The sequence below is a fragment of the Triturus cristatus genome, chromosome 6 (genome assembly GCF_964204655.1).
Source record: "Triturus cristatus chromosome 6, aTriCri1.1, whole genome shotgun sequence".
In the NCBI taxonomy this organism is placed as follows: domain Eukaryota; kingdom Metazoa; phylum Chordata; class Amphibia; order Caudata; family Salamandridae; genus Triturus; species Triturus cristatus.
The window spans coordinates 1,120,090,745-1,120,103,831 of record NC_140589.1 but is presented as its reverse complement, the minus strand read 5'-3'; the positions used below and the strand labels follow the sequence as shown (position 1 = coordinate 1,120,103,831).

Below are 13,087 nucleotides of genomic sequence, written 5' to 3'. Positions count from 1 at the left end.
ACATTCACCAGCGTATAGCGGGCAAAATGAAAGTACAATGCAAGATGAAGGAATTCTTCTGTTTCAGGTTGAGTAGCAGCTAGTATTAGCAGAAAAAATACATTTCAGGTCAATCCACTTTATTCGATTAATTAAAATCATAAAAGAACAAAACACCAATTACATAAGCACACACATTCCTATACAACATTTACAGTAAAAATAGTAAACACAACCACAATTGTGTATTTCAGCAGCATCTAATTTCACAAGGGTAAAAAGAAATTTCATTAGAATATAAAATTAATATATTATTTTTTCCTAATCCATACAGTAGCAGCAATTGAACTGGCAATATTAAAAATATTCCTCGGAACACTCAGCTTTAGCAAATGAGGTTATTCAGTTCATAAGAGTACATTACACTATACTATTTATTTTTTAATTTGTTCCTGATCCTAACAGCAGCAACTAAAAAAACAAGCAATATTAAAAATATCCCACGTGTTACTTAGCATTTGCAAGTAAAGTAATGCGGGTCTGACCTGTAGGAAACCCTTTCTATTTATTAAGGGGACCAGAAACTTCCTACATATATCAGTATAGAAGTCGCAGAACATCATAAAATGTAAAGTGTCTTGTGTAGAATAATTATCACAAAGACACAGTCCTGCGTCCTCTTGTTTACACCACCCCACATAGTCACCCAGAGTGAAATGAATCAAGTTAAAACTGAACCTAGTCAGGAGCCAGCGATAAAACGGTTTGGTAACAGTTTTCAGATACGGCTCAATTAAAAACAACGTTTTTGTCAGAAAGTGAGCCCTAGCTAAGGGTTTTTGTAACTCATGTTCTTCCCGTTCCATCATCAACATATTAATAAAATTCATTTGAACCCATTTGAGATCTTCCTTCCTGATCCTCTCTGGGGATTCAAATAATTCTGGCCGCCCTATTTTGGATAACATAGATCTAACATATACCAACCACTTGATATTACATGCTTTATCCAATTTGACACAATCCCGCAGTATCTGGTGATTCAAGGTTGGTTCTGGATTGAGCCATACTTTCTGCCAGCAAAGTAACGGGGCTGTACTCAAAGTGTCAGAGACATAACCCAACCCCAATTCCTGGTGTATGACAAAGGTTGAGGTAGATTGAGGTACAGACAGGAGACTACGTAAAAATCTATTTTCAACTATCTGTAGCCCTGCCTGTTGATTGAATCCCCATATGGATGAGCCATAGGCCGCAACAGCCAAACACTTAGATCTATATATCTTAATAATGGCCTCCACGGGTCTAGCCCTCAAACGCTGAGCGAACCCTAATATAGCATAAGTAGATCTGATAACTGCATTTAAAAAAAAAAAATTGTTGGGGTACCCAAGAGCTTCTTTCATAAAATACTACCCCTAAATATGTAAAAGAGGATACAGTAGACACTTCCCTCCCATTACAGTAAAAAGTTTTAGCTTTAGTAACTCTATGACCCGTTGTCATAATATCTGATTTCCCGATGTTCACTACCAGGTCCAAAGACTGCATATAGGCTCCAAGCGCATCCAAAAGCCGCTGGAGACCTACCGCAGTGCGCGTATAGGAGAACTGGAATTGGACAGTCTCCTACACGCGGAATATCCAAGCTCGCCTCCACTAAAGTTCTGTCCAACGCGTTAATATATAATGTAAAAAGCAGGGGCGCCAATATGCACCCCTGACGTACGCCTCTTCTTGATTTGAAAGACTTTGAACACTTGCCATCTTGTGAGAGGTTAATTGATGCAGAAAGGTCACGATGAAGATCAGCCAAAAAATAAACCAAACCCGAGTCCATGCCCATTTCCAACAAAATACTCCACAGCTTTGACCTGCTAACCAGGTCGAAAGCTGAGGATAAGTCCATAAAAGCCATCTTCAACGAACCCTCTTTTGCCATAGTATATTTACTAATTAATAAATAAAGGTTAAGACATTGGTCCATAGTACTTCGTCCTTGTCTAAAACCATACTGTAAATTGGATACAATCTTATTATCATTGGCCCAGTCTGTAATCTTTTCTAAAATCACCTTGCCTAGTATTTTAACCGCTGAATCAATCAAAGATATCGGTCTATAACACCTCGGGTCCCCTCTCTAGCCCTTTTTAAAAACTGGAATGATAATCGACTGGGACCAGGATGCGGGAAACCCGATCGTTCCCACGGCATTAAAAACATTTGCTAGTATCTTTGCCCAAAATTTGGGATTACACTTATAGATGTCTGCTGGGACACGGTCTGGACCAGGTGCTTTATTACTGGAGGTGTTTCTTATTGCTTTCTCAATATCCTCCTCATTAAAGATAAGAAATACTGTATCCTGCTGGAATGATAACCTAGTATAGGTATCCAATGACTCATCAGAACCATAGATTCCCTCAAAATGGGACAACCACTGTGCTTCTGTAATGTTACTTTCCTGAGTGTCATTTTCCAGACCCGAGAAAAGCGGAGCATTGACAATAGACCAGAATCTAGAGCTGTCCTTTAAAACATCAACAGATAGGAGAGCGCTCGAGGCCTCTGCCTTAATCTCTGTTTTCCGCCTGTGAACTGCTATCTTATATTGTTTTCATAACCTCACTATCAAAACCCTATCTCGAGGAGAACTCTTCAAGGCTAAAACTAGGGCACGGTGAGCTTGTGAGCAGTTTTCATCAAACCATTTTTCTCTCCGTTTAGGTTTCAATTTGATATTAATGGTCAAATCTGTTGCTATCTGTCTGCAAATACCATCAAAGGCCCCAAGAACCGCATCCTTGGGGCTTGAGGAATCAGCACATATTGTGATATACCAACTCGTTTTTGAACAAAAATCTATAAAAAGAAAAGGTGTCAGGCAACACATTGGACCACTTAAGCCTCCTCCCTTGATCACGAGTTACCATACTATTGGCTCCCAAATTTTCCCCACCATTTCCTAAAACCCCACAGCTTTTATCCAGTTCCAGTATAACAGGATTATGACCACTAAAAGATGATACTATAGCATTGTAAAATACTAACTGATCAAACAATGTAGGAGACAAAAATATGTAATCAATAATAGTATCTCTGACCTTAGATTTAAACGTAGGACAACGATCAAGTTGGTTAATAAAAGCAGGTTCAAAGAGACCGTCTTCAGTCAAAAGGGCCTCTAAACCCTCCCCCTGAGGCGAATACTCAAAGTGAGGACTCACCGAGTGAGTGTGGGCTAAATGATCATCAATGAGACAATGCCGATCACACAAATGTATATTAAAATCACCCATAAGAAATATATGATAAAAAGTGGTTTGATTCAACCTGTAGTCTTCTAAAAAGGAATTCAACTTGTTCAAGTGTTGATTTGTAAAATCACTTTCCCCAGAATTATAGAAATTAACAAGTAATAGCTTTGGGTTATTTTGGCGGCTTACTTCTATTATCAAGGCATTAAATGAGTACACCTCTAGTCTTCTTGAAGAACCCATTAGCTTACAAGAAAGGAGGAGCATCAAACCACCCTTTGCTCTACCAGCTGAAGCCGGGCGGGCAGGTAGGGAATAGGATCTGAACCAATCCAACCAAAAACTATCCCCCCTATCCCATGTTTCTTGGAGAGCGATTATATCATATGATTTTATAAACTTCAACCAGAGTGGATCATCCCTTTTGGATCTAAGGCCCGCAATATTCCAACTGATAGTTCTGCAGCTTTGGGGTGTTTCAGCTCCTATATCATCTAAGCCTTGGTTTTTTGGGGACGATTCTACACTACCAACCGCTGTCTCCACCAGTCAGTCATTCAGATCCATCTGGGTTAAGTGGGAGAAATCTATTTGAGACAGACAAACCTCCCTCCTTAGGCCTTGGTAACAAAGCTACCACTTTAGGAGGTATTACTCCTCCCTCTCTAGCCTTGCCAGGGCGAATTCCACTACCTTTGCTGTGAGGAAGTCCCAGGTTAGGAAAAAAAGGGCTAGTAGAATTAACCACGCTAACCCTCTCAAAAGCTTGTGGTACATTTACCGGAGGGTAGAAATAGCCTAGTGGTAAGGCCCTAATGCCTCCCCCATATAATTCCATGGCATCCCAAAACAACCTCTCCGCTATAGCCCGTTAAAATTGACTATGATACAGTCACCTGGTACACATTTGGGGCCATTACCCACCCATGCCACCCGTCTAGCCATTATAATATGGGCTGATATCCCGGGTTGACCTGAGGAATGGTGGTCACACCAGTTTTTTGTCTTGCGTAACAATGCCTCTGTTGATTCACTATCATGAGTGCTTAAAGGGGGGACCCCTACAAGAATTGCAACCAAGGGGGTAGCATCTGGAGGTAAATTAATTCTACATTCATTCGGGCTTATATTTTTTTCTTGCAGAACAGCGTTTTTGTTAATTGCCACATTCAATCTTAAATCTGTAATTTCAACAGAACTTTTATCTACTTGGGGCAATTGCCCTCCCTCTTGAGCTCAACCTTGAAACACCTTAGGTCTACCAACATCATTAAGTTTTACCCCATCACACGGGACTACAAGTTGATGACTGCCTGAATGTTTCCCTCGGGAATCTAGACTAATCTCTAATGGAGGGGTAGATAGCAAGCCCGAATTTACTTTGACTTGCGGGGTATATTTAGTGTCCCTTCTCAGGGAATCCATAATTGAGTCCATACGCTCACATTTTTTCTTCAGACCGGCAACACACAAATTCATGGTATCAATTACATCTTTGGCAATATTAATCAGTATGGATTCAAACCGAGCACTAAATATCTCCTCTACCAGGTTCCGCAAAGTTGATTGAATGTTCTCATCCATCACCAAGCCTGACTTAAGTGGAGAGTTTTTGGAACCCTTCTGCCTCTTGTTGGTTTTTCTAGCAGTACGCCGTTCCCCCAGAGGCCTCGCAATTAAGCCCCTAGATAACTTTTCCCCGTCCATGGCGGGAACTTGCGATGTTACGTCCACTCCTTCTATCACAGCACTGTCAGGGGTCTGAGCTTCGGGCCTTGATCTTACACCACTAATCAACACCACTGGGTCCAGTGGTATGGGAATATTTGGTGGAGGATCAATTTCCACAATACCTCCTCCTTCATTATGACTTGGTCCCAGACCCAATTCCTTTTCGGCATTAGCTATCTCATTATTCAGTACTCCCACGGCAGAGGTCAGGTATGAAATTATAGATGGTGACTTTCTCTGTACTTTTGCTTTTACTCCCCCCTGATCTTGACTACCAAGGAGTTTGCGCTTACCCATTGTTGGATGTTAGACGGTTGACCCAGCCCAGCCTCTTTCAGGCTTGACAGGCACGGATGGGCCGGCCTTGGCCCGGGCTTTGCCCGGGCACGCCTGCGCGCGTCCCGCGCTACGGGAGAGCTGCTCAGCTGTTAAGCGCCTCCAGGCGCTACAATGACGTCCCCAGCAAGCGACTCCCAATGCCTGCTGGGGATGGTAGTTCAGCCCTTCAGCCGTTGCCCTCACGGCAAGAATAATGGTGGCACAATGAGCACAGGAGCCTTTCCCCTCACGGCGATATCAGGAATCAAGGTAAGGTGAGGAAAAGACCGTTCCCCTCACGGTGCTGATGTCGGCTGTAAGTGCGTCCCCAAAAATACAGAACCGGATACCAAAAGAGAGCAACAAGGATGAAAAACTTTGCATATAGATAATAAAAAATAGGGCTGAGAGGATGGCTCCTTGAGGAACGCCCCATTTAAGGTGAAATGGAGATGAAGAAAATTGCAACAAGACAAAACTTTGCGACATGTTCAACAAAAATGAATAAACAGAGTCTAGCACTTTGCCTCTACAACCAATGGTAGGGAATCTCTATAGGAGGGGTGATGATCATTGGTGTCAAACAGACCTAATGGAATTAAATACAAGCCTGTGCGTTGCACCATGAGCTACCTAGAGAAGATCATGCAGCGTAGACAAGACAGTGAGTTCTGTGCTTCAATAAGGTCAGAATCTGCTCAAGCAGAGCTCAGACAATTATTGGTCTCCACAAATTCTGGGGTTGGGAGGCCATTTTTTTTTCTAACAGTTTGTCTACATCGAGAAGGGCAGAAATTAGTCTAAAATTAGTCAAAACCGAGTTATCATGATTTAGGTTTTGTTCAAAAGTAGTGGCACAATGAAATATGTCCACACTTTAGGACCAAAACAGGTGCAAAGGTGTTATTAAAGTAGGTGAAGACATTGCAAATTTTAGCTCCAATATATTCCATAGGGCATAAAACCAAAGGTGAGGCACGTGGGCCAGAAGAATATACAAATGTAATCACTTCCTGGGTGGCGAGAGGAGAGAAAGTCAAAATATCATGGAGCAAGAAGAGAGAGTCATTTGGTCGAATAAGGTTTTCTAAATCCATGCTTGCAAGGAAAGGGAGGACACTTTTTCCCAGAAGAAATAGAAAACATCACCACACCGTTGTGAAGGAGTACGAGGATAGCTGAAACAATGTGGATTAGTGAATTCCAAGACAAAAATAGCTCAGATGTGTTGAGAGAATAAGCTATCTCTATGTATTTTATGACGGTTTTAAGCAAGTCTGCAGAATAGTTTTTACTCCAACTTCTTTCAGTTGTATGGGTTTCTAACTTTAGAATACCCAGACACTTTGTGATCCAAAACTTTTGTTTACATACAATGGACTTGGTAAAGTGTTTATGCTGTGAACGGGCTGCAAGTTCTACTGTTAAGGCAGAATTAGTGAGACATGTTGTTTTGGGTTAGGTGTGGCCGACTAGGTTTCCAACCCTTTACTCTAAAGAAAACCTACCCTGTGCTTTCCTTTACACCTTTCTTTAGCTGACCACCCCTCAATCCCTCGATCTGCATTCCAACTTCTCCTATTCACTTCACCACCTGCTCCATCCCAGAACTCTTAGGGGCTTATTTACGAGCCCTTGCGACACTTTTACGCCGCCGGTGCTTCACTTTTTGTAACACACCGGTGGCGTAAAAAAATGTGACGTTGCGCCTTATTTACAAAGTGATGCATCTAGGCAGATGCGTCACTTGTAAACCCCTGCGCCACATTATTCCTGTGCCAGGTATAATGTATGCAGGATGGACGTTCCCCCGCATAAAAGCCTTAGAGGAGTGGCGCACTGAAATCTACAAGATTTCAGTGTGCCACTTCTATGATGCCAATTCGCCAAAACCTTACGCCTGCATCATGGCAGGCGTAAGGGTAACGCAGTCCATTAAGGATAGGTCTCCCCCACGCATTGCTGGAGTTGCGTCATGCTTGCGACACAACTCAAGCAAGGCGTGACTTTTGCGTAGATAAGTCAGGATTCCTGACATATCTCTTTCCTTGCAACATGGAGCGCCGTACATTAAATACGGCACATCCATCATGTCGCAAAGAGGGCGCAGTGAAAACACTTGCATTGCTGTTTTGTCGCAGCGATGCAACAGTTTTCATAAATTAGGCCCTTAGTGCTCTTACCTCTTCCACTAGCCAAAACCAATAAAGCTACTGCTTTGTCTTCTTGTGCTGATCTATGTTGATGAAAAAATATCATGCGCTTTCTCTCGACTATTGCTGCCGCACAAACCAGCACAACTAGAACTATCTATTGCCTATTTACCATAAAGATCAACAAACACCTGATCATCTAAGGTGCAGGAAACCGCTATGAGCTCTCTATCACTACCTTATATGGATACTCGCTGTGTGTATCACTGCTCAAGTGACTAAAATCCAGTTAAATGTGCCACAGTGCACTGCCAAAGTATCCCACACAAATTATGCGTGCTTCTGCATGCTTTACACAGATGACATCAGTACCAAAAAACAATGTTCACAAGGAACTCATTCATCAAGATCAATATAAAATTCGGCAACTATAGTAATCGCTCTGAGTAAATCATAAATGAAAGTTATTCTATATGTTAATAATTCTATCAAATCCAAATATCATTCACATTATTTTCTTCACGCAAGTTAATTAAAAAGCCCATAAACTTGAAATTTACCTGACTTCAGCCTAAGTAGGCAATTTTATAATGCAACATAAGTATATATCACCAATTTATTTGTTATATACAATCTCTAAAATATTTACATATTATTACACATTTAGCAAAAGGATGTGAACCCCAGTGATGTGACCATAACCTATTTCAGTGAATGTTGTGTAGAAACTATACTACTATAAGATGGCCGCCGTGTTTACGGTGATAGGTATCCTAGCAATATGCTGGCTGGCGGCTCCTACATCCGGTTTACATCCCCTATTATCAGGCTTCCATGCCGACTCATTAAATGAAGTCGACCGTGACTGATATAGGAGCGAGATATCAAGTGAGTGCTGTTCGTGATGACACTGTTCCCCTCATTTTCGTATTCCGAATAAAATATATAAAATTAATTCATATGAGGAAACGTAGTCATGGCTCCCAATGATAGAAACTATACTACTATAAGATGGCCGCCTTGTTTACGGTAATAGGTATCCTAGCAATATGCCTGTTGGCAGCTCCAACATCCGGTTTACATCTCCGATTATCAGGCTTCCATGCCGACTCATTAACTGAAGTCGACCGTGACTGCCATAGGAGCAAGATATCAAGTAAGTGCCTATCCGATAGCCATACTTCAAACAAGGAATATCCACTTTGCCCGCTAGCTAAAAGTTCCCGTTTTCCTGATACAGGTTTCCGTATCTTAGAAACAACAATTGGGGCCAAGTAGAGGGTCCGAAGTATACTGCTCTCATTCGAGAGAGCCACGATAACTCATTATACAAAGCCGACCGCAACTGTCGAAAGAGCGATACTAAGTAAGTGTACGCCTCATAGCTATATATTTTTAAATCGGATTACGTATAATACCCGTGAGCTAAATCTTCCTGTTTTCCTGATATAGGTTGCCGTATCATTGAAATTAATATTGGGGCCAGTAGAGGGCATAACGTATTAGCTCTCTTGGGATAAGCAAACTGTCCGTCATGGAACTTAGCAGCGTGATATTAAGTAAGTGATGCGCTCTGTAGGCACAATTCTTCCATCAATTTTAACTCTTGCCTTGAGCTAAAGTTTTCGTTTTTTGCCCAGGTTGCTAGCACTGTGGACTGGCACTTGTGGAGCCAAACTGTGAATTCCATGCAACATGTGTCTATTACAGAGCGTAGCGTAGGACGCTTAAAACCCGGCAGTTAGTTCCATTTGGAACAATTCACCTACTAAGATCAACAAATCATATGAGTTCCATTCCTGCACTTAGCTATGTGCTTTCACTAATATAGAAACACGTGGATACAGGTCTGAATCATTATCGTTCCTGTACCACTGATTCCACAGTATATTGAGGTTTCCAATACGGTACCTTTACATTAATCTGATAAGCCCTACTTGTTAAACATATCTTACTATCTGCATTCCAGTAAATTCCATTAATACACATTTTCCATCCCCACAGTCCCCAGAACCTAGTCCTGAAGAGACCCCATATCTAGAGTGGGTCGAAACGCCGTCGACAACAGACAAAAGAGAGAGCATAACACAAGTCATCATTATTGTATAGGGCTCATCCTTTTGTACTTTACCAATAACCTGTACCCCCCCTTTTTCACTATGTCACACAATATCCACTGAAATAGGTTATGGTCACATCACTGGGGTTCACATCTTTTTGCTAAATGTGTAATAATATGTAAATATTTTAGAGATTGTATATAACAAATAAATTGGTGATATATACTAATGTTGCATAATAAAATTACCTACTTCGGCTGAAGTCAGGTAAATTGGATAAACAAGTTTATGGGCTTTTTAATTAACTTGCGTGAAGAAAATAATAATGTGAATGATATTTTGGATTCGATAGAGAGTTATTAACATATAGAATAACTTTCATTTATGATTTACTCAGAGTGATTACTATAGTTGCAGAATTTTATATTGATCTTGATGAATGAGTTCCTCGTGAACATTGTTTTTTGGTACTGATGTACTTACTCAGTTCACAAGGACATATGGGTTGCTCTTGTTTCCTAAAATATTGCACAGATGACAAGCACCTTTTAGATCGCTTTTTCTGACACAACATTCTGCCTCACGATTATGTGCTGTGACACAGTTTGATTCTAATTTGCGACCTGATTAAGTAAGTCAGTTTGGAAATTTCAAATTATCACACCATGTCGAGAGGAAAATAAACAGGTGGGATCACGCAACTTGGGCCAGTCTTTAAAAGTAGGCACATTGAAATCTTTCAAACTGGAATCTCATATTGAAGCAGTATCTATATAGTGATATCACCGCAATTTTATTCTCAATACATTGTATTTAAATTTCATGGCAGGCATGTTTCTGCTCCGTATTTCACCAAAGGAAGAGGGAGAGTAAAGAAGACATGCAAGTACAAAAGCAATGAAATATATATCTGGAAAACGATTATATCATTTGTTACCTTGATGGATTATAATATTTTCTTCCTCTTTTACACAGGCACGTAGCTACATCACATTCCTGTCGTACTTCATATAGCTCACTGTAGGCATTCTCTTCAAGTTCCCATGCTGCATCTCTAGAGGCAATCAATATTGTTCATGGTGACAGTTTCAAAGTAGTTTTTCAATTAAACAAATATTAAAGCATAAAGTGCCTACAAACAAAAGTGGTACTGTAAGTCAAGTAAAACAGCAACCTACCTCGCTCCTGCATTTGTACCTTACATACATTCACATGCTTGAGTTATTTCTTGTTGTCAGGCTGTGAATCCTCTTTAATCAGTGTTTGCACAGTTATGTGCATATACCATCAAATGACATTTAAACAGCCATATACTACATACTGTCTATCTACCTAATTTGCAGTCTCAAATTGTATTAAATGAGATGGAGAGACATAGAGCTCCACTTTCTCTCTCTGTCAGATGCTCAATTGCTCAGATTTTCAAAGCAAATACAGAAAGAGAAGACAATAATAAAACGTCAGAATGGGAGGAGGGAGGTTACATTTGAATCTATGAAAAGTATCAGTACTGGATGTTAAAGAACTGTAGCTACACTCAAGTAACTTTAACTTCTCCAGCACTGGATTTCTCAAAGGATTTCAAGCTTGAACAAGTTACTTACCCAAGGTAACACTCTTGTAGGGATTTTATCTAGCCACAGACTCCTCACCTTCTGAATAATTCCCAGACATGAGACTGGATCTGGAAACTTTTCAGCAGTACCTCTGCATGCCGGTAGCTAGCACCATGCAGCTCCGCACTGACGCCATTGCATACGCCACTGGACATAACTTTTTATGTGTGGTAGTTAAGAATTGGAACCAGCACTCCTCAATGGGCAAACTATTATTGTTAAATGTGTACATTAATCCGGCAGCCTCAAGGAAAAAGCAAAAAGTGAAGCTCCTAATTTCGGATATCAGGTCATTCATCCTAAAGCTCATCTCCTCTTGAATGGAGATTTTAATCTAACCTTACTTCATAATCCCTTTAGCAGCCTTTCCATTGAAACTGCGGACTCTCATGGTTGATTACATCGCAGGTAACAATTCCACAAAGAGCCTCTAATTCCCAGTGGGCAGATAAAACGTCAGACAGGCCGCCCATTGCATGACTCTTGGTAGAATGTCTGGAGTCGGGAGAGAAAAACTCGTAATATTCTCCAAGCGGGGTTTCCACGTCATGCCATAATTCCCTGGGAAGTTAAAAAGGACGTAGCGTCCTACTCTGTTAAGAGATTCTCAAGACCTGCCACGTTCCAGGAAAGTAAACTTGAGCAAATTCCTCTATGTTGAGATATTTCCGTGGGAGAAGTAGCAAACTTTCAGTGTCTCCCTGCTTGATTATGAGTGGAAATGGTAGGAGTTTGTGAGTTGTTAACAGCTCTTGAGTGAAGGGGGCTGATTGCGCCTATATGAGGAGATGATGTTCTTAGTGATAGAGAGTTTTATCCTGATCAAGGGGGGACTGGCCATGAGCATGTTAAAGATCCTCCTAAATAGGAGCTGGTGGATATTGGGGCTTTGTTGGAAGTGTTATCAGTATACCCCACTCTAATAATGTTTAGTGTGTTTAAAAGCAAGCTTCTGATGTGGCATTGAGCTGTTCAAAGCGAGAGCCTATGGATGACGTATATTGGGCTAGGGTCTCTAGCAATGAGATTTGGATATAAAACTTGTTTGATTGATATTCCAAAGGCTTGGCAGTGGTGTCAAGAGAATTAATTGTTGCCAGGTCCTTATATCAATAGGCAAATGTAGACTACAATTTTGAATCAGAGACTCAACATGAAAACTGTTGATAAATGTTGATTCATGTGAAGGAGAGACATTTAGGCAATGTTGTTTTCCATGCCGTGTATTTCGCTGTGTCTTTCGAGGACCATTTAATTTGTTTCCAGTTTTCGTGAGTGCTATTTGAAGTGACAGTACGTAAGATGTTGTGCACTTTATTATAATGTTTTATAAGCGAGCTCTGGGGCCTGGGGTCGAAGATGATGGGAAAAGCCTTGATCGCGTTGATCAGTGGAATTGAATATAAGGTGTGGAATTGAATATAAGGTGTAATCTAAGACAGCTGATCTTTTCAGGAAAAAAAGTGTTAAATTAGATGGTTGATTTTCAAGGAAGAGCCCATTTAGGGCGCGCAAGGACATCCTCTCTAAAGCAGCTATTGGGAGTATATCCTATGGAATCTGGGATCTTCTTGGCATGTTATTGAGTGCTTTCTGGACTCCATATAGGTGACCCAACTGCGAACAGAACCTAATACCCTTGCTGTTAAGGACTGCTTCAAGTCGTGGTTTTTCCTCTCAACTATGGAATTTCCCTCGGGATGATAGGGGAGGAGTACCGCAAGGCCGCACCCAAACTTCCCAAGGCTTCTTTGTAAGCCCCCGAGCTAAACTCTGGTCCCTGGTCGGAATGTAGTCTGTCAATTGCTTGTGTCCCGATGAAGAGTCACAAATCCTTTATAACAGTTTGAGCGTCAGCCGAGCACTGTGGCCAAACCAACTGAAATCTGGAGCATGAATCCACTGCCACCAAGATGTAAGGGGCTGCAGTGTTTCAAGTAAACAACAGCTAGAGGCTTGTCTGAAATCAACAG

The 13,087-nt window shown here is 41.1% G+C and overlaps 1 protein-coding gene and 1 long non-coding RNA gene across 3 annotated transcripts in view; one reads left to right on the top strand and one right to left on the bottom strand.

Annotated features, from left to right (window-relative positions):
• Positions 1 to 13,087, bottom strand: part of LOC146821053 (E3 ubiquitin-protein ligase PHF7-like) — a 1,746,711-nt gene that overhangs the window by 314,988 nt on the left and 1,418,636 nt on the right. Inside the window, exon 10 of the mRNA XM_085611988.1 lies at positions 10,436 to 10,552. Coding sequence (XP_085468114.1) covers positions 10,436 to 10,552 — 117 coding nt within the window. The remainder of the gene's footprint in view (positions 1 to 10,435; positions 10,553 to 13,087) is intronic.
• The window catches only part of LOC146821054 (uncharacterized), a 40,151-nt gene continuing 35,599 nt past the window's right edge, over positions 8,536 to 13,087 (top strand). For both annotated transcript variants that reach the window (XR_014963086.1, XR_014963085.1), the window contains exons 1-3: positions 8,536 to 8,594; positions 8,679 to 8,804; positions 8,891 to 8,997. This is a non-coding gene — a long non-coding RNA (uncharacterized LOC146821054). The remainder of the gene's footprint in view (positions 8,595 to 8,678; positions 8,805 to 8,890; positions 8,998 to 13,087) is intronic.